General features: G+C 44.0%; 1 protein-coding gene across 1 annotated transcript in view; it reads right to left on the bottom strand.

The window, feature by feature from the left end:
* Positions 1 to 26436, bottom strand: part of UBE3B (ubiquitin protein ligase E3B) — a 52175-nt gene that overhangs the window by 15914 nt on the left and 9825 nt on the right. The window contains exons 6-17 of the mRNA XM_006870438.1: positions 24329 to 24425; positions 22958 to 23043; positions 21753 to 21835; positions 19849 to 19954; positions 19106 to 19226; positions 17921 to 18098; positions 13462 to 13625; positions 11835 to 12002; positions 9201 to 9372; positions 7066 to 7184; positions 6372 to 6486; positions 5563 to 5662 (exon numbers count right to left, since the gene is read on the bottom strand). Of these exons, the coding sequence (XP_006870500.1) occupies positions 5563 to 5662; positions 6372 to 6486; positions 7066 to 7184; positions 9201 to 9372; positions 11835 to 12002; positions 13462 to 13625; positions 17921 to 18098; positions 19106 to 19226; positions 19849 to 19954; positions 21753 to 21835; positions 22958 to 23043; positions 24329 to 24425 (1509 nt within the window). The remainder of the gene's footprint in view (positions 1 to 5562; positions 5663 to 6371; positions 6487 to 7065; positions 7185 to 9200; positions 9373 to 11834; positions 12003 to 13461; positions 13626 to 17920; positions 18099 to 19105; positions 19227 to 19848; positions 19955 to 21752; positions 21836 to 22957; positions 23044 to 24328; positions 24426 to 26436) is intronic.

Genomic DNA, 26436 nt, shown 5'->3' with positions numbered 1-26436 from the left:
TAAGTGATGGATCCCCACAGGGCTCTAGCCTTGTTGTTGTTAGGTGCCATCGAGTTGGCAGAATGAAACACTGCCCGATCCTGGGCCAACCTCACTACTGTTGTGACACTTGAGTCCATCGACGCTGCCACTTGGCCAATCCATCTCATTGGGGGTCTTCCTCTTTTTCTCTGACCCTCCACCTTAACAAACATGATATCCTTCTCCAGCGACTTGTCTCTCCTGACAATATATTTGAAGTATGAGAGACGAAGTTTGGCCATCTTGGCCTCCAAGGAGCACTCTGGCTGCACTTCTTCCAAAACAGATCTATTGGTTCTTTTGGCAGCCCATGGCACTTTCAATATTTTCCTCCAACACCATAACTCAAAAGCATCAATTCTACTGTTTTCCCTATTCACTGTCCAGCTTTCGCGTGCATATGAGGTTATTGAAAATACCATGGCTTGGGTCAGGTGCACCTGAGTCCTCAAGCTGACATCTTTGCTCTTCAACACTCTAAAAAGGTCTGTGCGGCAGATTGCCTAATGCAATACGTTGTTTGATTTCTTGACTGCTGCTTCCTTGAGTGTTGATAGTTGATCCAAGAATAATGAAGTCCTTGACAACTTCAATCTTTTCTCTGTTGATATGAATGTTGTTTATTGGTACAGTGGTGAAGATTTATATTTTCTTTACATTGAGATGTAATCCATACTGAAGGCTGTGCTCTTTGATCTTCATCAGTTAATGTTTTAAGTCCTCTTCACTTTCAGCAAGCAAGGTTGTATCATCTGCATATCGCATGTTGTTAATGATCTTCCTCCAATCCTGATGCCACGTTTTTCTTCATAGAACCCAGCTTCTCGTATTATTTGCTCAGCATACAGGTTGAATAAGTAGGGTGAAAGAATACAACCTTGTTGCACACCTTTCTTAATTTTAAAACATTCAGTGTTCCCATGTTCTGTTCGAACAGCTGCCTGTTGGTCCATGGACAGATTCCTCATGAGCACAATTAAATGTTCTGGAATACTCATACTTCGCAATGTTGTCCATAGCTTATCATGATCCACACAATTGAAGTCCTTTGAATAGTCAATAAAGTCCAGGTAAACATCTTTCTGATATTCTCTGCTCTCCAAGATCCATAGGACATCAGCAATGATATCCCTCGTTCCCCGGCCTCTTCTGAATCCAGCTTGAACCTCTGGAAGTTCTCTGTCAATGTATGCCTGCAGCCATTTCTGTATTACCTTTAGTAAAACTTAACTCACATGGGATATCAAAGAGATTGTCCGATGATTTCCACATTTCATTGGGTCACCTCTCTTTGGAATGGGCACAAATACGGATTTCTTCCAATCGGTCAGCCAGATAGTTGTCTTTCAAATTTCTTGGCAGAGATGAGTGAGTGCCTCCTGTGCCACCTCACATTCTTGAGACATTTCAATTTTGATTCCATCAATTCCTGGTGCCTTGTTCTTTGCCAATTCCTTCAATGAACCATGGACTTCCTCCTTCAGTATCATTGGTTCTTGATCATATGCTACCTCTTGAAACGGCTAAACATGAACCATTTTCTTTTGATACAATGACTCGATATTCCTTCCATCTTCTCTTGATGCTTTCTGCATCATTCAATAATTTGCCCCGAGAATCTTTCAATAACGAAAGTCGAGGCTTGAATTTTTTCTCCAGTTCCCCAGCTTGAGAAATGCGGAGCGTGTTCTTTTTTGGTTTTCTGATTCCAGATCTTTGTACATTTTGTTGTAGTATTTGGCTTTATCTTCTGAAGCTGATCTTTGAAATTTTCTGTTCAGCTCTTGGACCTCCTCATTTCTTCCATTTGCTTTAGCATATCTATGCTGGAGAGCAACTTTCAGTGTCTCGTCTGACAACTATTTTGACCTTTTCCTTCTTTCTTGTCTTCTCAATGACCTTTTGCTTTCTTCATGTATGATGTTCTTGATGTCATCCCCAAACTCTTCTTGTCTTCTGTCTTTAATGTTTAACGTATCAAATCTGTTCTTCAGATGATCCCTAAATTCAGGTGAGATATAGTCAAAGTCATATTTTGACTCTCGTGGACTTGTTTTAATTTTCTTCAGCTTCATTTTCAACTTGCATATGAGTAATTGATGGTCTGTTCCACAGTCTGCCCCTGGCCTGGTTTTGACTGATATGGAGATTTTCCATCATCTCTTTCAGCAGATGTGTAGTCAATTTGATTTCTATGTAGTATTCCATCTGGTGAGGTCCATATGTTTAGTCATCTCTTATGCTGTCTAAAGAAGGTATTTGAAATGAACAAGTCATTGATTTTGCAGAATTCTTTCATGCGTTCTCCAGCATCATTTGTATCACCAAGGCCATATTTTCCAACTACTGATCCTTCCTCTTTGCTCTCAACCTTTGCATTCCAGTCACCAGTAATGATCAATACATCTTGATTGCATGTTTGATTAATTTCAGGTTGAAGAAGTTGGTAGAATTCTTCTACTTCATCCTTACTGGCTTTAATGGTTGGTGCGTAAATCTGAATAATATTGGTATTAACTGGTCTTTTCTGTAGGTGCCGGATACTATCCTATCACAGACAGAGCTGGACCTCATAACTGCTCTGGATATGTTCTTTTTGATAGAAGAGTTGGATACATAAAGGACGTTCGTGATAGTTGAGGTTTTGTGTCAATTTGACCAGGCCATGATTCTCAGTGGTTTGGCAATTAAGATGTTGTAATTCCCTATGATGACATCTAATATCATGTTGCTGCTGTTCAGTGCCATCAAGTGGGTTCCAACTCATAGTGACCCTTTATAGGGTTTCCAAGGAGCAGCTGATGGGTTTGAACTGCTGACCTTAGTTCTTGTTTTCTCAGTCCAACTCCCTGACTACCTCTCGCACGTCCATGGCTGCAGTTATATAACGTATGAGAACTGAGCGCTAATTTCATGTAGCTTCTATCTCTGGCTCAGGCCTCTCTCCTGTATGCCCACTCAGCTCCACGAACAGACAGACAGCTCAGATCTTACCTGCTCAAAGCTGAATTCACCATCACTTCCCTAACACGCTCCTGCCTCTTGCTCCCACTTCATGGAATGGTTTCCTCCAACCACCCAGTTGCCCAAGCCAGAATCCTGGGCATCACTTAAATCCCTTCTTTCCCTCTCCTTGTAACCAGTGCTGCCCTTTAAGAATCTCTTGCTTTATCCTCTACTCCCAAGGAGCCCTGGTGGTGCAGTGGTTAAGTGCTTGGTTATGAACTGAAACGTTGTAGTTCAAACCCAACAGCTACTTCAGAGGAAAAAGGTAATCTGCTTCTGTAATGATTTATAGCCTTGGAAACCTCCTGGGTAGTTCTACTCTGTCATTCCAGGTTGCTCTGTGTCAGAACTGACTTCACAGCAGTGGAGTTTGATTCTGGAGTTCCCATGGTCCTGTGCTAGTCTGGGCCAGACTATTGTGACAGCCCCTTGCCTCCAGCTCATCCGCCACATTACAGCCAGAAGCGTCTTTCTAAAGTAGTTCTGACCAGATGCCTCCCAAGTGTAAAACCCTTCCAAAGCTTCTGATAAAATCCATGCTTTTGGTTTATAAGGCCCTGTTTGCGCTAGTTCCTCTCAACCTTCCTTGCTTAACTTCCTCCCTTACATTCTCTTCAGCCAGACTATACTTTTGTTTCCCCAACAGCATCCACTTCTCTCACCTGGAGCCTTTCAACACTCTCCACTTTTATGGGTGGAGCCTTTCCCGGAATCTCCCCTCATTCTCAGCTGGCTTAGGTGTGCCTATGTTCCAACAACATCACATCTATTCCTTCCCCAGAGCTGCCAGCTCACACTGTCGTTTCTTTGTCTGGGCCCCAGCACTTAGTATGTTGTTGCTAGGCACAGTCATGTACATTTTGACTCATAGTGACTCTATGCACAACAACGGAACACTGCTCAGTCCTGTGCCATTCATTCCCACAATTGCTGCTGCCACTGTGTCAATCCACTCTGTTGGGGGTGGTGGTGGTGGTGGTGTCTTCCTCTTTTTTTACTGACCCTCTACTTTTCCAAGCATGATATCCTTCTTCAGGGACTGGACCCTTCTGATAACATGTCCAAAGTATTGGAGATGAAATCTCGCCATCCTGACTTCTAAGGAACATTCTGGCTGTGCCCCTTCCAAGGCAGATTTGTTTGTTCTTCTGGCAGTCCATGGGACTTACAATGTTCTTTGCCAACACCATTGTTACTGTTGTTGTTATGTGCCGTGGAGTCGGTTCCGACTCATAGCGACCCTACACATGGTTTCCGAGGCTGTAAATCTTTACGGGAGCAGACCGCCTCATCTTTATCCTGTGGAACTGCTGGTAGTTTCGAACTGCTGCCCTTGCAGCTCGCAGCCCGATTCATAACCTCTATGCTACCAGAGCTTTAATTGAGATAAATTGATTCTTCTGCAGTCTTCCTAATTCACTATTCAACTTTCACATGCAAGGGAGGCAACTGAAAAAAGCATGGTACACCTTAGTCCTCAAAGTGACATCTTTGCACTTTATCACTTTAAAGAGGTCTTTTGTAGCAGATCTGTCAATTGCAATATGTCATTTGATTTCTTGCCTGCCCTCTTCCATGAACACTGATTGTGGACTGAAGCACAATGAAGTCTTTGATAATTTCACTGTTATCCCCATTTACCATGATGTTATTTATTGGTCTAGTTGTGAGGGTTTTAATTTTCTTTACATTCAGGTGCAACCTATATACCGAAGGCTTTGATCTTCATCACTAATATTTCAAGTCCTCTTTGCTTGCAGCAAGCCAGGTTGTGTCATCTGCATATGCAATCAGTTTGCTGAATGAATGTTCATTTATTCATTTCCAATAGTGATAATAAAGATAGGACTTCTGGGTGGCACAAACAGTCTGCACTCAACGACTAACTTAAAGGGTGGCGATTGGAACACCCCTAGCAGTATCAGAGGAGGCCTGGAGTGGGTGACTGCCACGTAAACCCTATGGAGCACAGTTCTTCTCTCTAACACACAGGATCACCTTGAGTAAGAATCAAATCAAATTAATTCAATAGTAATGGGTCTGTTTTGTTTCCTAGTAAGAACATGGTAGTATGTCAGAAACAAGCAAAAATAAGCTCTTTAGTTTTCTTATTTGTAGGGACTGGATTGTGACACCTTAATTCGCACTCCTGGTGTGGTGCTGCAGAATAAGCACTGGCCCACAAGGTCAGTTTGAACCACAAGATAGGTGGTTCAGACCCACCAGTTGCTCCTCAAAAACCCTATACAGGGTCACTAGGAATCGGAACTGACTTGACAGCATTTAGCAACCACAACCTTCTTAACTGAGGCCTAAATCTCTGCCTTACTCATGCCTGAGCAGCACGGAATCCTGGGTAAGTCTTCATTGGTAGTATGTTTATTGATGACAGGTGTGGACTCTTAGTCCCTATCTAGGACAGACACAAGTGGCACTTAGTAGGTACTTGATGAGCACCTGTGAATTAATGATTAAACATCTGAATGAATGCAGGAGTCAAGGAACCTTTTAAGACACCATTTATCTGAAACTCACGTTTTTGTGAGGAATTACATGAGGGATGTACTGCAGAATCAGCTGTGCCCGCTTTCTATCCTTGTCCAGTTCTTGGAAGAGCACACTGGGTTTGAGGTCCCTTAAGAAGAGAGATACAGGGATGAGATCATTAAAGCCAGAGCAGCACTCTCTAGGGCAGGGCTGGCAACTACAGTCTGTGGGCCAGCTCCAGTCGGCTTGCTGCCTGTTGGTGCAGACAGCATGATATTGGACCACTGCCACACTCACTGGTGCCCGTATCGCCCACGGCTGCTTTCACACAGCTAACTAACTGCAACAGAGACGGATGACCTACAAAGCCTGCCACATTCCTGATCTGGGCCTTGACAGAAAACATTTGCCCATCTCTGCCCTGCTGCCACCACTTCGAGAGTTACATAAGAGCTGAATACCAACGACACAGATTCTGACATCAGGCAGGAGGCTAGCATTTGATGTCCTCCTAAACAATGAGCCGCAGTTTTCACTCTGGTTGTTTTGCTGGTCCACTGACATTGAACTATCAGACTCTGCTGCTCAGTAGGAGTGGAAGAACTTTCTGTCCCAGTTAGGACAAGAAACATTTGCTAAATGTGATCTGGCTTTGTCACTATGAATTAACTCTAATCAAATTCAACATAAGCCTCTCCTAACAGCAGTGGCTGCTAAGTGACCCGAGCTGATAGCGCTTCAAAGAAACGGCAGCTCTCTTTATGTCTGAGAAAGGACAGGATGAAGGAGGGAACATGAGTGCGGAGCCCCAGGCACTCTGGCTCCCAGTGAGCCCCCTGCCCAGCCTTGCTGCTCACTTGCGCAGCCAGTGGTCCTCGGGGGCAAAGCGCCGACGGCAGTCCCGCTCATAAAGCACCATCAGCCACCCGTGGACGGACTGGAACAGCTCCAAGGTCTCACCCTTGGCGTTTTCTGCAGGACATACAAATGAGTGAGTGACACTGGGGGCAGAGGTGATCAGGCATAAAGAGGGGAGGGCAGCATCTCATCTCCTCGGCCATCACCAAGTCCTTAATCTCCCTCTCTCCGGATCTTAGTGAGGTCAAAGAAATGAAAAGGCATTCAAGTCTGTCAGACTTGAGGCTCACTTGACATACCTATTCAAGCTGCCTTCCCCCAGCATGCCATACTGGGGATGCCCAGGACCCCTGTGAATCAAGGAATGTTTTACTGAACAACTGACAGCACAATTCTGATTTCAAGTGTGAACCAACTCCAGGCATCACAAGGACTGAGATGCAGGGCCTAACTGATCATTATTAGTAATCCTTGGTGAGGCGAGTGAGACTTCTATTTTATCTTGTGAAGTCACAGAGTGTGAAGAGAGGAAACACCCAACTATGTGAATAAGCACGAACAGACATTTTCAGTAGACATTTTCAATGACGTGTGATAAACAATCAAGTTAAGAATTGGTTGATGTTCTAGGTGCCTTACAGCTTCCAGGAATGAATCATTAACTACCTGAAAACTCTCACCCCTTCACCTTACCTACAATTCCATCCCAGATCATCTTAAACACAAAGGAATTCAGGAAAGAGGAGATGGTGACCAGTTCTTCGAGTTTGAATGAAATTTGTTCTTCATACACCTCAATGTCATCAAGAATCCTACATCAGGCAGAAAATTATTTAGAATTTCCCAACAAGAAGATAAAAAGAGAATGGTACCATTTATTAGACAAAATAAGCAAGGTTTAGTAGTAAGCTCTATTCTGATTATAGTTAAAAGCTACTAATGAAAGTTTATAGATAAAAAGACATGTTTAGGGAATGATTCAAAATAACCTGGGTGACTGGCGCAGCTGGGGGTTAAAGAAGAAACACAACTAACTGGTCCTAAGGAGATAATTGTGGAAGCTGGGTGATGGGTACATGAGGGTTTACTACCTCTCTCTCTACTTTATTTTGAAAATTTCTATAGTAAAAACTTGGAAAATACATAATGAAGTAAATACATAAAATACATAGTAAAATACATAACTAAGCACAAAAGAAACAAAACAAAACAAAAACACATAAGCTCTACTCCCTATTTGTAAGGGTCTGCCTGTGACATTTTCCTAATTCAGGTCTCAACTTGTGTCTTATTTATGCCTGAGCATCATGGGACCTTGGGCAACTCTTGATTAGGAGTCTGTTGACTGAGGGAAGCTGTGGAAGCTTATTCTGCCATCTTAGGCAGACATTACTGATACTTCGTGGGTATGGGCTGAGGAGGTATAGTTGAATGAATGTGGCTCCATGTATGAACCAATGAGCCGCTTAAGACACAGCTCTCTATCTGAAGGCTTCAGAAAACAGCCTTATCTAGTTTAGAACAAGACTCACCCACAGGACATCCTGCACCAGAAAGTAAGACCCACTCTCCCATGCCTCTGCACCTACGGATCCCTGGTCCCTTCCTGCCAGTGTGTTCTACGTCTGAATGTAGCGCCTGAGGTCCACGATCTTACAATTCTTTGCCAACCTTTTGGGGGAAAAGTGGAATGACAAGAATATAAGGTAGACAGGGAACCATGTACCATTTATTGCTGTCCTGCTCTGGGCCAGGGAGTGTACTAAGTACTTGACATTTCTTCCTCTCATTTAATCCAAATTAGCACCCTTCCACTAATGAGCAGCTGCAGGCAGACATGGTAAACGGCCTGCCCTGGGGCAGTATGAGAACTAAGGCTAACAGTGAGCCCTTCAGCTTCCGGGGACTGTGCTGAGCCAGCGCTCTGCAAGCAGCACCTCTTCTTCTCCTAGGGCCACATCCCTTGGAGGTGGGCGCAACTGTATCCCCTCTATACATGAAGTAACTGGGGCTCAGAGAGGCTGAACTCCCCACCCACTTGGCCAGGGTGTCATAATTAGTAAGTAGCTAAGGAGCTCTGGTCGCTATGGGTCGGCTCCGACTCGAAGGCACTTAACAACAACAGCACAGGAGCTCTGGTAGCGTAGTGGTTATGAATCGGGCTGCAAACCTTAAGGTCAGCAGTTCGAAACTACCAGCCGCTCCACAGGAGAAAGATGAGGCTTTCTGCTCCTGTAAAGACTTACAGCCTCGGAAACCCTGTACAGGGTCGCTATAGGTCAGAATCGACTCAACGACACTTAACAACAACAAGAAGCTAGGTTTTGCAACCTGGCTGTTTGACTCCAGAACTTTCCAATCAACTATTTATTACACTTACTACTTTGAACCAAACTCAGAAGCCCTAGTAACACTGTGAGATACGCATATGTATAGGGCTGCTAACCGCAAGGTCAGCAGTTCAAACTCACCAGCTTCTCTGCAGGAGAAAGATGAGGCTTCTTGCTCCAGTAAAGATTTATAGCTTGGAAACCCTATACAGAGTCCTATGAGTCAGAGGGAATGCATTTCTGGCCAATCCCACACTCTACACTCAGTGGTACTGTCCCAGCTTCCTGAAAGGCCAGGAACTAGCTAGCACCTGCTGAACACTCACTAGAAGCCACTTACTTGGGATGTTTTCCCATCTGATTCTTATAATGATCCCACCACACACACGAGGCCAAATGAATGCAGCAGTCATGTTAGCTAGTGTGTCCTTACTGACACTGTAATTTGGTCTCTTGGAACACCAGGTGAGGAAGTCAGCCCTCCAGCAATGAACATACGTGATAAGGTGCCTGGAACAGTCACAAAACAGAATCAGCATGGCCAAGAGCTGCTTGGATTCCTCGGTGTCGTTGTTCAGGCATTCCAGGAAGAGCTTTAACCCTCCGTGGGGTCCCAGCTCACAGATAAATGCCCACAGTTTGGGCAGTAGGTCATCAAGGTAAGTGAGCCCTGGAAAAGGACAGAGAAATCCAGGCTTCAGGTGGGGCTCCAGCTGCTCCAATGTGTCTTCCGCACGTTGCAGAAGCCAATCACTTAAACCTATTAGTGAGCATGCAGTTATTAATAAAATCATTACCATCACAGGAGTACCAACGATAAGAATACCAAACATCAAGTAGCTGCTGACTACGTGACAGATCGCATTCTAAGTACTGTGCATGCATTGTTTCCTTACACCCTGGAAAGCCCAATGTTACTCCACTTCCTAAGTGAGAAAACTTATATCTACAAGAGGAGGAGGCACAGTCACAGATTCTTCCTAGATGTCACCAGACAATTCGTGGAATTGGTGAGAAGACTGAAGAGCTTAGGACCATCATATATAATATAGTTCATAAAGTTTATGTTCTATACCTTAGTTTGGAGTGCTGGCATGGTGCTGTAGGATAAGCATGAACCGCATAGTCACTTTGAACTTTAAGACCAGTGGTTCAAACTCACCAGCTGCTCCTTGGAAACCCTATACAGGGTCGCTATGAAACAGAACTGACTCGATGGCACTTAACCAACACCAGCATCACCACCCTAGTTTGGTGAGTAGTGCCTAGGGTTTTACAGGCTTATAAGTAGCCATCAAAGATACAACTATTGGTCTCTACTTGGCTGGAGCAGAAGTGAATGAAGGCGACCAAGGCTTCAAGGGAGAAACAAGCCCACAGGGCAAATAGCCCACATGCACCACGGCCTCTTTCTAACCTGAGGCCAGATGAACTAGATGGTACCTGGCTATCATGACTGACCATTCTGATCAGGGACCCAACAAATAGTCCCAGATAGAGTGGGAGAAAAAGGCAGAACCAAACACAAATTCATAAAAATGACCAGACTGATAACTACTAGAAGAATCTTTCAAACTATTGCCCCAAGAGACCCTTTTAACCTAGGACTAAAATTACTACAGGAGGTCAACTTTCAGGCAACTAATGTTGTTGTTGTTAAGTGCCATCGAGTCAGTACCGACTCATAGCAACCCTATGCACAACAGAATGAAACACTGCCTGATCCTGGGCCAACCTCACAATTGTTGCCACACTTGAGCCCATTGATGTTGTCACTTTGCCAATTCATCTCACTGGGGGTCTTCCTCTTTTTCTCTGACTCTTCACCCTACCAAACATGATATCCTTCTCCAGTGACCGGTCCCTTCTGACAATATGTCTGAAGTATGAGAGCAAAGTTTGGCCATCTTGGCCTTCAAGGAGCACTCTGGCTGCACTTCTTCCAAAAACGGATCTATTGGTTCTTTTGGTAGCCCATGGCACTTTCAATATTCTCCTCCAACACCATAACTCAAAAGCATCAATTCTTCTACAATCTTCCTTATTCACTATGCAGCTTTTGCATGCATATGAGGTTATTGAAAATACCATGGCTTGGGTCAGGTGCACCTTAGTCCTCAAGCTGAAAACTAAGAGATTGGATTCTAAAACAAACAGTAGCACTCGAGAGTAATGGGTCCCTTAAATAATGATGTACATGAAACCAATGCCCATTCAAAAACAAAGATGAGAAGGCAAGAAGGGGCAGGGAAGCTAGATCAACAGAAACAGAACAAACGGAGTGGAAATAATGAGAATGTTGACACAATGTGAAAATTGCAACCAATGTCAAGAAACAACTTGTATAAAAATTGTTATATGGAAACCAAATTCACTGTGTAAACCTTTATGTAAAAACAAAGCATCGACATTTAAAAAAAGAAAAAACCCTATGGGGCAGTTACTTTGAATCATATGAGGCAGAATCGACTTGATGACAACTTGTTTGGTTTTTGGGTTTATAAACAGTTGATGAATATATACATGTGAAAGAGGGAAGCAGTAGCAATTCATGAGTCAAAAATGCAAAAATGCAGTAGAGCTGTCCCTAATCCTTCATACAGTACAGCTTCAGCAGTTTACTAGGAGCCTTTGCACTCAGCCTTTGCACACAGCAGGGGGCTTCCTTTCAGGTGCAGCAAAAAAGGAAAATGTTGGGCGTTTACATGTGATAAGACATTATGTATGCAGTGAATACAATACAGGATAAAATGTTCATGATGGTCAGTTATGGAAAGGCCAGCTTTTATCAACACAGTGGATTTATCTACACCTAGACTGAGGGTTGTGGGATTCAGAGTGGTAATAACTTTCCTTCTTTCTAGCTTTCCACCACAAACATGCAAGCTCTTTGTATTCAGAAAAAAAACGGTTGTTTACACTAATATTTTACACCAAAAACAAGAGTGAACCTGAAGGAACACACTGGAAGTGCTGTGATTGAAACTGGAACTATTTAACTGAGGCGAGCCCATCTCTAAAAGGAATAGCGTCAAAGGGTCCTCCTTCAGAATCAGTTTTCTGACTCAAGGAAGCTAAGAGAAAATCCACTTTTGCTAAGAACAAGTGTTGGCTGAGTTTGGGACTGCAGACCTGTGAGTATCTGTAGCCGGATCTGAGTTAGCGTTGTCAGCGAGGTCTGGTAGAGGACACAGATGTTGCAGACTTTCTGTACTTCTGCAGAGTCAACACGTTTACCTCCGACAGGCTTGAGGATATTCCGGACTGAGGCCGACTTCTGAAACGCACGCTTTAGGAGATCTAGCATGGAGAAGGAACAAGTGTGAGCCGAGGCAGGTCAGACATCTGTCAGAGGAAGAGCATGCTCAGAGCCAGACTGTGGGGCTGCTGCTATGATTCCAGTTGTCTCGTGGACATAAATGACAAAACTCAATAGACATTTTCAGAATCTCTGAAAAGTTCTCAGGCAAGCCCAGCAGAGTCAATTCTTACCTGGGATTCTTTTACCGTTACCACTTAACTTTAGAATGCGCAGAGGTAAAAATCTGGAAGACTCTACTAAGCATTGGAATAACAACCAATAAGGTTGATGGCTCACATACCTACAGATACCTTGGAAAACAGGCCTGGAGATGTGCTTCCGAAAGGTCGTAATATTGAACGCTCTATGAAACAGTTCTCCTCTGCATCCTGAGGTCACCAGGGGTCAGAACAGACTCAGTGGCAACAACATTAAGGAGTAAGAAGCAAAGGTGAGGGAATCTGGTTGACTCTGAATTTCCCTGCTTTTTGAAGGAAGCAGGACCGTATGACTTTAAATACTGGTAAAGATAACTAGGAGCACTTCTACCTGGTTATGAATTGTATTCTGCTCCTCTTCCACTTATGGCCTGCTGAGGCTACCTCCACTGAGCCCAGTTGCACTGAGAGCTGAAAGATAGCACTTGGCAAACACCAATTGGCATCAAAATAGGCAGGGAATGCTACTGAATTAGGTGTTAGGGGCATTTTCTTAGTTTTCGTCAGAATGGGCAATGAGAAGTTTTCCATAGAACCCATTAATGAACCCGCAACAGGGATGTTTATGAGGTGGTGATTCTGTGATTCGGTATAACCCTTAGTAGGTGCCCTATATGACAAAGTTCTTTTAGGAATAAGAATGCAGAAAAATTCTACTTCCAAGGAGAAAGGGTCTTTTTTCTTCTTCCTGTTAATGAGAATTAAGAGAGTCTATAATCCCCTTTACATTTCGGCTACAAGAAAGTTTAGAGCCAAACGTGAACTTCAGAGACAGCCCCAGTGGCCCTCATAGAACACATATATCTGTGGATGCTCTCCATGTACAATCTTGATCTCCTTCACCTGTTCATAGTTCCCAGGCCCTTGTTTAAGGTCTCTGGGTGGCATACGCGATTTGTGATCAGATGCTAACTTTGAGGTTGGCAGTGTGAACTTACCCAGCAGCTCTGTAGAAGAAAGGCCTGGTGTAATACTTCCAAAAGTATTACATTCAAGAAATTTTATGGGGCTGGAATGGGCTCCACAGCAATAGGTCAGGTTTTCTTGGGTTGGTATTTGTTTTCTATTCCCTATTGGTTTTCTATAATTGTTTTGCTATGCACAGACTTGATTTAAGCACTCTCAATGTGTTTGTGGAAGATGTTGCTGATCTATATCAAGTGGGGCATGCACATGGAGACAGTCAGGGGCTACATCTGGCCACACAGATTCCTGGGGAACTGCTGTGTCCCGTACTCACTCTTCACTGGAAGCACGTTCGGTGGGGAAGCTGGCTGCGCAGGTGCTGTCTCTGGGTTCTCCAGTAGCTTCTTGCTTAGGATGTCACTGAAGAAGATGCGGATGAGAGGCACTCCCCACAGGAACTGCAGCTGTTTGGTGATCAAGGGCATTGACTTGTTAAGGCTAGGAGAGAGCCAAAGAGAGGAGGCATGTCAATCCCACTGGAGGGACGGCCAGAGAGAGCCCACTCTGCTCCCTAGTGGGCCTTCCACATGGAGGTCCAGCAAGGTCTTGGCACTCAACAAGGCAAATCAATTAAATGGAGAGAAAGCAGTGAATTGAAATGGAAGGCACTGCCCTCTTCATCTTCTCTGGGCTCCACCCAACTTCCTGTGCTGCTGCCAGTATCCCTGCTGCCCCCAGGTCTCCAGAGCATAGACAGCTCCGAAGCAGTCTGGGAACTTGCTCTGCATGCTGCTGCTTGGGCTTCCTGCTCATGGCTAGCCCTCAGGTCTGGCCCACAACCCTGAAAAACTCAATAGCCTCCTAAGTGTCTCTTCTGGATCCACAGTCTCAGACTCCTCGACCTGAAACTCTGCATTCAGCACCTCCCTGATCAAGGCCCTACAATGCCTCCTGTCTTGGTCTACCAAACGCTGCGACATCACCTCCTGCTGAACAGGGCCAGGCCTCCTGGTGGGAAGTCCTTGGCATGCACTCTCTCATAGGATACTTCCAAGCTGCCTTGTCAAAGGGACTGTGAAAACAGCCCTCGGTTTCAGATGAGGAAACTGGTTTGTGGGGAAGGAGAGACTTGCCTGGAGCCCCTCAGAGGAGAGGTAGTACTGTTGGGCGTCATGTTTTTCATGTTTGTGCTCACCTCTCCAGCCTGCCTCCCAAACATCTCTTTAAGCTGGAGCAAGGAGTATCTTTAACTGGAGACCCACGGATGTCCACTCAGGTACCAGGAAGAGGCAACAAGTTCAGGAAGTTCACTCCCTTACCCCCCCAGCTCCTCCCATAGACACCCATGCCCTCAGGCAGAAATGTGGGCAGGGAAACAGCTGGACACAGCTAACTCTCGGCTCAAGGCACCTCCTCATCTTAGCCCAGGGTTCCTTTTCAAATTCATGAGGCTACCTTACTTCATCTCCATTCTTTATGCCTAGTATTTGAAATCTGTGTCATAAGAAAAGCTAATGTATACTGTGCCTCTTAAGAAAAACAAATTTATACCATTACTAATTGCAAATGTCAAACTGTTAAGGTGGAAGTTTTGTAACAAAATGGGGGAGCAGTTAATCTTACAGTCCAGAAAGAGGACCTTAGGAACATCAAGGGAGAAGAGCATAAGCAGAATGTGGGACCCTATCCAGAGAAGCAGCAACACCAGAGATGGAGGCAGAGATGGAGAGAGGGAGCAGCTGACGTCTCTAGACTCATGGAAAGAGAAGGACTGAGTGCTGACGGCCAGGAGACAGGCTTGCAGCCCTTTGGCTGTTTAAATTATTATATATTCCTGTATTCCTGAGTGTTTTTACATACATGCCCCCACATTCCAAAAAACAAAAAAAAAACCCACCACTAACAACAGAGAGAATAGAAGCAGATACTGTTGAATGATGATACACAGAGAAGATTGTTATCACTGCAATGAAATGATGATGTAAAACTGATGTTCTTCCATGTAAACTATCACTCAATTCACAATAAAAACTAAAAAAAAAAGAAAAACATTCACCACACCTCTTGAAAAAGATTCGGTGTGATATCTATTCCCTTTGAATTTCCCCATCTACTTTAGTTATGCCCAAAATATGGCAGTCTAACCAAAAGATGGACAATTCCTTTAAAATCAAGATGAGAAGGTAAGGGGGCAGGGAACTTAGAGGAATGGAAGCTGAATACGCAGAGCAGAAAGAGTGAGAGTGTCACCCACTGTGAAGAATGTAAACAGTGTCACTGGACAATGTCTGGAGAGATGGCTGAATGGGAACCGAAACGGCTGTGTAAACATTCACTGAAAACACAATAAACTATGATTTTACTTTTTTGTTTGGGTGAAAGTTTAGAGCAGGGGTGGGGAACATCTGGCCTGTGAAATTATTTGGTGCCCTGCCAAGGCAACCGCAGTTTCAGCCATCACACTGTGGTGGCAGTGGTTATTTGCCATTGGAGTCAGTTCCGACTCATAGCGACCCTGTACAGGGTTTCCAAGGCTGTAAATCTTCACGGGAGCAGAAAGCCTCATCTTTCTCCCATGGAGCAGCTGGTAGATTCGCACTGCTGACCTTGAGGTTAGCAGCCCCACTCATAAACCATAATGCACCAGGGCTCCTTATTCATCACATTGTTGTTGCTGTGAAGTGCTGTTGAGTTGGTTTTGACCCATAGTGACCCTGTATATGGTTTCCGAGGAGCAGCTGGTGAGCTTGAATTGCCGACCTAGCAGTTCAAACGGCTTTGCAGTCTGACGCATTAACCCACAGCGCCACACCAGGACTCCCAGTCATTGTTGTTGTTAAGTGTCATTGAGTTGATTCCGACCCATACCAACTCTGTATTGGGTTTCTGAGAAGCAGCTGGTGAGCTTGAACCACTGACCTTGCAGTTCAAATGGCTTTGCAGTCTGGCGCATTGACCCACAGTGCCACACCCAGTCACTGTTGTTGTGAAGTGCCGTTGAGTTGGTGCTGACCCATAGAGACCCTGTGCAGGGTTTCCGAGGAACAGCTGGTGAGCTTGAACTGCTGACCTTGCAGTTCAAACGGCTTTGCAGTCTGGCGCATTAACCCACAGCATCACAGCCAGTCAATAGGGGAGAGTTAATGAAATGTTTGACCAAATATAGCAGGATAATTTTTAAGCTGATAATTTTGTATAGCCCATGAATGAGGTTACCACCCCTGATTTAGAGAGTAAATTAGTATTCCATCCAACAATTTATACACATTTTGCTTTATGACACTGGTTCCAATCCCCTCAATGTAACAGTACTCTTCCTACTTCCTCCCTGGGGTCCCTGTTTCCACTGTCCTTCTTTCCTGCCCCTTCCAGTCTTCTGAGCTTTCTTTTGGGGCAAATGCTGATCTTTCGGTCTCATGTGGTTGACTAATAAAAAAAATCATTAAAAAAATTAGCAGTGTAGCCAATCAACAGTTATGTTGAAGACATAACATTAAAAGATAAAGCAAACAATTTATTAAAAGATCAGATTCTAAAACAACATGGTCTTGTTTTTGTAAAACACAATTTATGGTGCGGCACTATAGGATGAGAGTCCTGGTGTGGCACTGTGGACTAATGCGTCAGACTGCAAAGTCATTTGAACTGCGAGGTCAGTGGTTCAAGCTCACCGGCTGCTCCTTGGAAACCCTATACAGGGCTGCTATGGGTCGGAATCGTCTCGACAGCACTTTAACAACAACAATACTGTAGGATAAGCACTGGACTGCAAGGTTGTGTGAACTGCAACGTCAGCGGTTTAAACTTTCTAGCTGCTCCTCGGAAAACCCACAGAGACTCAGAAATGACTCAATGGCACTTAACAACAGCTGTATGTTTTTTACACAAATAGCGCACACTGTGTCCTAGTTTTCTGACAAACCGTGTAACCCGGCCTCACATTAGCTTTTGACACGTGTTACATTCTTATGCCTGTGCATTGTTGGCATGGACAAAACGACAGAACACCGTGGTTGGCAACCCAGTACTTATCCTACAACACTGCACCAGGACTGACTCTAGGCCCAGTTTATAGTTGTATAATATTAAAGTCATTTCTGAACTGGATAAAGTCCTAGATTATATTCTATTCTTCTAACATTCAAGTCTCACTTCTCTTTCACTGTCTGCCTTCAAAAATTGCTAGTTCATTAAAATACCTTATGCTTTGAAAAAGTAGCTTAGGTAGCATAGTGGTGACAAGTTGGGCAGCTTAAGGTCAACAGTTTGAGACTACCAGCTGTTCTGCAGGAAAAAGATGAGGCTTTCTTCTCCCATAAAGATTTCCAGCCTTGGAAACCCTGTACAGAGTCACTATGAGTTGGAAAAACGACTCCACAGCATACCACCACCACATTTTGAAAAAAAAAAAAAAATTTTAATCTAGAAAAAAGACTGAAAGGAGGTCCATGTAGATTGCTCCTGAGTAGTAGGGTAGGACTATGGGGTGGTTTTAATTTTGCTTTGGTCTCACCTATATTTTATACAAGAAGGCCTGGTGGGTGAAGCATTAGGCTGTTAGCAGCAAGCTCCGTGATTCCAATCCTTCATGGGAGAAGATGAGGCTGTCAGGGCCTCGGAAACCCTAGGCAGTGGCTGTACTTTGACCTTTGGGGTCACTCTGAGTCAGAATCCGCTCTGTGACTGTGGGCTTGATTTGAGTACATTTTATACAGTGACTACATACTACTCTTATGAAAAGAAACAAAAGAACAGCAGCTGAAAGGCAGGAGGAAAGAAGGAAGGGGACTCACCCATAGTCCACAGATTGGGAGAACCAGCCTAGGACAGGGTGCCAGTGGGTCAGGTTGGATTTCTTCTGTGATACATACTTCTGGCAGTAGCAGAGCATCTGGGTGAGCAGGCTCACAAAGCCATCCATCTCCTCCTCTAATACTCTGGGGCTGAGGGAGCCCAAGTGGAGGAGGTTGCCTACCAAGAGAGAAGGCTTGTGTGATGGGCCCGCCCCAGCACCTCCCAGCCCTGCTGCCTGGATGTACGAGCAGCAGTTTCATGTGGACAGGGACTGTGCTATGGGCCGCAGTGCGGTGCCGGCATAGGATAGGTGGGCCTGGAGCCCAATTCTGGTGAGCTGTGTGACTCATTCCTCACCTCTCAAATATGTTTTCTCATGTAAAAAAGATTGTAAGGATTATTTGAACAAACACATGCAAAATGCCAGGCATGTCAGGGTGTGGGATATGTTTAGCTGTCACTACAATTGAATATTATACTGCCTTTTTAAAATTAGAGGCAAGCTGAGAAACGACCCTTTGCAGAGCATCTGGATGTTCTGGGAAATCACTGTGGTTCAATGCTCACCCAAGTTCCTTAAAAACCCTTGTGTGTGAAGTCTCACCACAGTAAATTCCTGTAATATGTAGCCCAAGGCCACGTCTTCTGTACAAAGCACATTTCTCTTGGTGAGGCAGTATGAATGGTGTACCTCTGCTGCTTTTAAACATTTCTATCCACAAACCCTTTCTTCACACAGAGGCCTGTTTGTACAACAGGTGACACAGGCCCTCCAATTTAGCTCCTCCTGACTGCCCTTCTCCCCAGGCCCCGAGAGGACAGGAAGCTCAGCACACTTTCATTTTTTTTCCTTGGCTGCCAGGAAGCTGAGGGGTGAAATCTGCTGCTTATTTCCAGCCACTCAACTAGCTTGCCAGGTTGCAGTAACTCCCATGTGTCTTCGGACTTTGTCTATGTTCCAAGTCTAACCGAGAACACGTCTTTTACTGTGAGGACTTCCAATGCTTATCTCAACCAACTCATGACCTCGATGAGGTTTTCCAAAAGTTCATGGAAAAACAGAAGGAAAGGATCATGCGATTCTTCCAGGAACTCTGGGAAGGTCCCTTGTGGATAGGTGAAAATCAGAAGAGGCTGGCCTTTTCCGACTTGTGGAACACAAACTGCAGTCACAAGAGACTCACCCATCAGACAGAGCGTATGGCAGCCTTCTAAACGCTCACACACGTCACAGCACTGATCTTCGTGTCTTAGAAAGATGATGAATTTACGAAGCATGTCATGAGATTCTAAAACTGTGAGCCGCTGTGAACAATGGCAAACCGTTAAGGCAGAAGCTGGTGTGAGTTGATTTCCATTAAAGCATGCAGGCAATCACCATAACTAGGATGTCTATTGGGGCTCTGGAGATGCAGAGGATTGTGTATTGGGTTGCTAACAGCAAGGTCAACAGTTTCAATTCACCGGCCGTTCCTCAGGAGAAGATGAAGTTTTCTACTCCCGTAAAGATTTACAGCCTCAGAAACCCTATACAGGTTTGCTATGAGTTGGAACGGACTCAACAATATCTAAAAACAACAACAGCAGTGACAGGATGCTTAGTGGGCTTTTTCAGCATCAAGAAAAGAAGGGAAAAGATGAGGACTCAATTCTTTGGGCTGTAATCATGAGTGTGTCATCCTGGCCACTATATTATTGTTGTTAAGTGTCGTCGAGTTGGTTCTGACTCATAGCTGGTGAGTGTGAACACCCAACCTTGCAGTTCAGCTCATTAACCCACAGCGCCACATCAGGACCCCTTATTGGCTACTTGTGTGAAGTAAAATCGAGGAGAAAATAGGGGAATAGAAGAAGAAACGTCATTTTTTAACTTCGAGGGAGAAAAGCAAACTGATTTTGGGGGTGAGAATTTGAGGAATCTACTTACCTCAGGGGTCAGGGTGCTGAGATGGGTCACAAGAGCAGGTACAGACATGATGTGGATGAGGAATGGCCGAAGCAGACTGTCTGAAAATCGTGCAGCGGTCACAGGGCTAGAATACAGACAACCCATTCAGACAGGTCTGTGTGTGCAACCCGACCAAAGAGCAATCCTACCAGTGTTCCCCAGACCCCCTGCAATTACACTCCATGGGACTTCCTGGAAAACTAAAGGCTGAAAATGGAAACATAGGACAGGGAGCTGTTAAGTCAATAATGGTACTATCATTTCATCTAATACCAAATGGCTGTTAAAGATCAGGGTACACAGAAGCTCATGGAACATCTTGGTCAATTGACATAATACAGTTCATAAAGTTAAGGCTCTATAGCCTACTTTGGTGAGTAGTGTCTGGAATCTTCAAGTTTATGAGTGGCTGTCAAAGATATAACTATTGGTCTTTACTTGTCTGGCACAAGAAAGGAGGAAACCAAAGATGCAAAGAAGAAATGAGCCTACAGGACAAAACAGTCTTCATGAACCGTGACTTAGCCTAAGACCAGAAGGACTGGATGGTAGCCAGTACTAATCAAAGCCACACAGATGTGCCCTGCTAGAAGGGGCGAAAAATGGTAAACAGTAAGCCTGGTGTTATTTATGGTTCTATTTTCTTCCAGATTTTTCTCCCACTCTATCTAGGGCCTTCTAATATGATCCCTTTCAGAGTGGTCAATAGAGGTAGCTGGGCGCCATCTAGTTCTTCTGGTCTCAGCGTCATGGAAGCAGAAGTTGATATGGTTCTGGTAAAGCCTTTTGAAGAACAAAAGCTTTTCATGTTTATGAGATCCTATTTATTTGTCTTTTCCTGTTTGTACTTTTGTTATAGTAGATAATTCCCAATTGAAAGCTTGGCCTGACACTTACTTATCTAACAATTTTATGGTGTAGTTTGCACATTTAGGCACTTAATACCCTTTGATTTTGTGTTTGTGTATGATTGTGCATGGCTCCTGTTTCATATTTCAGCATGTGGAAATTCAATTTTCCCCAAACCATTTATTGAAGAGACTCTGTCTTCTTTCCCCATTGAATGAACTTGTCACTCTTGTCAAGAATCAGCTGACCACAGATGTGGTGGCTAACAACAACATGAGACAGTCTACGTGCAGATATGTTTGAGAAGACGTCAGGTTCAACAAGCTCACATGGTCTTGTTGCCACAGACCTTCTCAAAGCAGCAGTGATCGAGTTGTGGGTTGGCAGGAGGGTACAGACAGAGGTGGCAGCGTCTACCATGCAGAGCTGACCATGACACTTTCCTACAGGAGTTCTTATCCACATCCCCCCAACTTAACGGTCCCCTCAGCAGTTGTTTTTGTTAAATAAGTTTTGAACAAGTTTAGCTATTTACACTTGGCAGTTCTCAGAACTGCAGGTGCAATTTCACAAAGGACTATTTAGCTCCTTAGATACTGCACATCTCCAAAGCGACTACTAAGTGAAGACAAATATCACAACCTCTTGGGTCCTCAAATCCTCACATTTTCAATCTGTGTTCATATAAGACTATCCCCTGGATCCTGATACCTGGCCCTTTGCTGGGCCTGCCTTCAGCTCTTAGGTGTCCCATGACTGGGTCAATTAAAAACTGAAAAGAAAAGAGAAAAAAATCATTGCATGTGGCCACTGGCAGTGTGAAAGCCATTCTTTTTGAAGAGACACGCCATTAAGTAAGAAAATGAGCTGCCACAAGTATATCACTCTCACCAAGAGCAATACTTCCTGGATCTTTGGAATGAATTCTGACAACCTGGGTAACCCCAAAACTAACATAAGGACTAAGAAGAAAGAAAACATGAGGAGCAAGCACTGAGTAGCATGACAGACCCAAACTGTGGTTTCTTACTTACCGCAGTGCTAGAGAAAAGGTTGCAGTTAACATGCCTTTGGAGAGAGAGGGCCGGGGTCTGGCCAGGCCACGAGTTAACAGTGTCTGAAAAGAACAGGGGAACTCGTCAGGGGAAGACAGTACCTTTCTATTCATGGGTACACACAGCAAGGGAGCACAAAGAAAATAATAAACATGAAAAACAATTAGCACGGAAAGTAAAATGAGTGCTTTGTATTAAAAAATAACTGTATTGCAATGGTTTAAAAAAGGGAGAGAAGTCATGGGTCTGACTCATTCAGTCACTCTCAAGTTTAAGTATGTGTATAGTTTTTTTTTTACATACTCAGTGATTTTTAAAAATTCATGACTGATTAAAAAAAGAATCAAACTTGTAATGTCCAGATGCCACATTATTTTAAAAGCAGTCCAGGTGAACAACCTCCACTATGAGCTTCCTCTCTGGGGATAAGTTGTTGATCACATCATCAGACAGGGCTGTTGTGAGGAGAAAATGCAGTCCAATATGGACACAGCCCATCACTGGTGCCATGATGGCAAAGTGCTCCCCCAATGGTAGCTCCCAAAGTTAGGGATTCCACAGTGCTTTTCTAAAAGAACTATTAGGCACCTGACACTTCCTTAGAGGGACAAACTGAGCTAGCTGGTGGTGCTGGTGGTGGTGTGCCGTGGAGTTGGTTGTGATTTATAACGACCCCGTATAAGGTTTCTGAGGCTGTAAATCTTCATGGGAACAGAAAGCCTCATCTTTCTCTTGTGGAATGGCTTGCAGTTTAGAACTGCTTACCTTGAGGTTAGCAGCCCGACTTGTAACCACTACACTACCAGAGCTCCTTGGCACAATGAGGTAGAGTAGGAAAAGGCTGTTGAAGCACATGGCCATAGAAATATAATTTCGGACTCTAGCCAATCAAGAAAGAACCTGAGGGAAAAAGCCCTGGAGCCTCCCTCCCAATTTTAAGGTTCAAGTGACTAGATTCCTCTCAGTAACCAAAAATGTGCAGCATTAAACGGGTCTCAGGCCCACTGTCCTGCCCTTACGGAAGCTGTGAGTGACCCCACACAAGGGGACGGAGGAGAGGCTGAGTTTTAAACTCTTCCTGTAAAAAGGTTTTCTATGAAAGGTACCAGAAATCCTGAGATCAAATCTAAGAATGTAAGGTGCGGAAGGTGTGGAGGAGACGTATTGGGGGCGGGGCCACAGACCTGTAGCACTGCATAAAACCCGTGCTGGTTCAGATGTCCCATTATATTTGCACAAATGTGGTTCAAGGCTGGTCGTAGACTCTCACCTAAACAAAGATAAGAGTCAGAAAAAACTCTTTGGCCATAATGTGAACTGTTTTGGGGACAGAAAATTATGTCCTGGGCTCAAGGCCGTAAGGAAATGAGCTAGTCTCTGGCTTGTCTCCCTACACTCGTTAGGTCTGGTTCCAGAATTCTGGAGCTCCTGCATGTCTAGAATGCCTTCTCTACTGGAAGGTCTGGGTCCGCTGCCACCTTTTAAGCGGCACGTTCTCTCCTCTCCCAGCCAGAAGCTCCTCCAGGCCTCCTTCTGTTTCCCTCTTGGGGCCTGACACTTCCTACTTTCTGTGGCTGTCTCCTTTACACAATGGGATATAAACTCAAGCCAGTCATAAATGCTCCAAGTTTGAACCCTCCATCTCTGACCAGGATACTATCTAAAATGAATGTTCCTCCTGGCTTGGGGTCTTCACACAGACAGGTCCCATTATTTTCAAAGTCCTGTCCCATTCTGCCACTCAGCGAATCCCAGTGCTCTCGTTCTAAAGCTATGAGAGTGACTTCTATTGAATGTCTGTCATTCACCAGACTAAGTTCTGGGCGAGAGGACAGGGTACACAGCAGTAGTCAGGTAAGAGGACAGTGGCCTTTTCTCTATTGCTCAGCACTGTGTCCCCAGTGCACACACAGCATCTGGTACATAGCTGTGGTTGAATGGAGCATGAAACAAAGACAGGAAACATGGAAGGCTAAGGACAACTTTCAGGGGAGGAGGCAGCTTCACAGTGCAAATTTTATGGGCAAAATAGCTGCCCAATGATTTTTCAAATGCAATGACAAGACCTAAATGAATATTGTCACTTAGTGCCTGAGGAGCATAAAAAATGAGACCAGAGGAGCCACACCTTTAAGCATAAATCAAACCAAGGTGAGACCACAACATATTCTGAACACATTCTGGCCGCTACAATGCAACTGGATGGATCTTGTTGGGGGCTCCTTCAGGTGTATGGTCTATGGGGCCTCCTAATGGGGCTGTGGCAATGAAAGTGCTTTGTAGAAAGGAGAGAAACTCAAAACTCAAATCCACTGGCATCAACTCAATCCTGATTCATAGTGTCCCAATCCAGGGTTTCTATGACGGTGAAACTTTATGCGGGCAGACAGCTACATACATCTTTCTTCCGTGGAGTGGCTGATGGGTTTGAACTGCCGACCTTGTGGTTAGCAGCCATCGCTTACTCTACAGTGCCACTAGAGTGCCTTAGAAAGGTCTCCCAGATTCTCTATGGCAATGCCAAGCAGGAAAGATTTTGAAGTAATTCCACAGACCTTTTCCCCGAAGAATTTTCCACGTGGAAGTGTCTGTGAAGGTGACGAGCATGGTAAGGTACAGTGTGATGAGTTTGGAGTCCTGGAGGATTTCAGGCTGGAAAGGAAAAACAAAGTCAAATTCCAACACTTATCACAGCCTGCAATCCAGTCAATGGAGCCACCCACCATTTCCACACGCATGCAGGGTTGCAAGTCAATCTTGATTCTTTTTCTCTTGGAGACAATCACTTTAGGAAGCTAAGTGACAGGATTTCAGCACACTAGCGCTTGCCTGTGGAATCTGAAGTAGCCTTGGGAATGGAGCACTGAGAATTCTTTGAACAATATGACTAGGGCTAGTTTGCTTTAATTACTCATTACTTACATATAAGCACTAGTGCAACATTAAAATGAACCACATGGCCGGTGAGCCGACTGTAACTGAGAACGACGGAATAGAACTGCCCCAGAGTGTTTCCTAAGCTCTCATTGTTACTGGAGCAGATCTCCAAGTTGTTTCTCCTGTGGAGCCATTGAGGGATTCAAACCGCCAACCTTCAGTTAGCAGTTGACCGCCTAAAGACTGAGCCATCCAAGGATTCAGTGAATAGTTCTAGTATAACATAGGGTGCTGTATTTATTTATGTATAAGCACTAGCACAAGAAAGGGTCTGGGCTCAGACTTCTGGCTTTACCACATACGAGCTGTGTGATCTTGGGAATCCTGGGGTGGCACTGTAGGATCAGCACTAGACTGCTAACTACAAGGTCAGTAGTTCAAACTCACCAGCTTGGAAATTCTACACAAAATTATCAACTTAAAACTAAATCTGCTAGCGTGTGCCCTTTGATTATTTAAATGATTCCATATTCCTGAGTGTTTTGGTGTACATCCAAAAAAACCCACAACAAAACAGGGAATAGAAGCAAATACTGTTGAATGATGATGCATGTAAGGGATTGTAATCATTGCAATGAAATGAAATATAATAGGATGAGTGTAAAACTGATATTCTCCCATGTAAACTATCACTCAATTCACAATAAAAACTTAAAAAAACAAAACAAAAAACTTAGCCTGCTATATTTGGAAAAAGAGTTAATTAACTCACCCCTAATATGATGGCTGACACAGTGTTTCTCTGCTATTAATAAAGTTTTCAGTGACTAAATATTCGGAAGTAGTTCGTTACTCTTTCTTCCTGGTCTGTCTTGATCTGGAAGCTCATCTGAAATCTATCCACCATGGGTGACCCTGCTGGTATTTAAAATACCAGTGGCACAGCTTTCAGAATCACAGCAACTCACAAGACACCACAATACAACGAACTGACAGATAAGTGGTGGCAATCAAGATGTATTGATCATTACTGGTGATTGGAATACAAAGGTTGGGAGAAAAGAGGAAGGATCAGTAGTTGTAAAATATGGTCTTGGTGATACAAATAATGCTGGAGAATGCATGATAGAATTCTGCAAAACCAATGATTTGTTCATTTCAAATACCTTCTTTAGACAGCATAAGAGACGACTATACACATGGACCTTACCAGATGGAATACATAGAAATCAAATTGACTACATCTACTGAAAGAGACTATGGAAAAGCTCCATATCATCAGTCAAAACAAGGCCAGGGGCAGATGTGGAACAGACCATTAATTACTCATATGCAAATTGAAAATGAAGCTGAAGAAAATTAAAACAAGTCCACGAGAGTCAAAATATGGCCTTGAATATATCCCACCTGAATTTAGAGATCATCTGAAAAACAGATTTGATACATTAAACACTAAAGACAGAAAACCAGAAGAGTTGTGGGATGACATTAAGAACATCATACATGAAGAAAGCAAAAAGTCATTGAGAAGACAAGAAAGAAGAAAAAGGTCAAAATGGATGTCAGAAGAGACATTGAAACTTGCTCTGCAGCATAGAGAGCTAAAGCACATGGAAGAAATGAGGAGGTCCAAGAGCTAAACAGAAAATTTTAAAGATCAGCTTGAGAAGATAAAGCCAAATATTACAAATATTACAATAGAATGTGCAAAGATCTGGAGTCAGAAAACCAAAAAGGAAGAACATGCTCAGCATTTCTCAAGCTGGGGGAACTGAAGAAAAAAATT

This window comes from Chrysochloris asiatica, unplaced genomic scaffold (assembly GCF_000296735.1).
Source record: "Chrysochloris asiatica unplaced genomic scaffold, ChrAsi1.0 scaffold00142, whole genome shotgun sequence".
NCBI classification, from domain to species: Eukaryota; Metazoa; Chordata; class Mammalia; order Afrosoricida; family Chrysochloridae; genus Chrysochloris; species Chrysochloris asiatica.
This window is presented reverse-complemented; position numbering and strand designations above follow the sequence as displayed.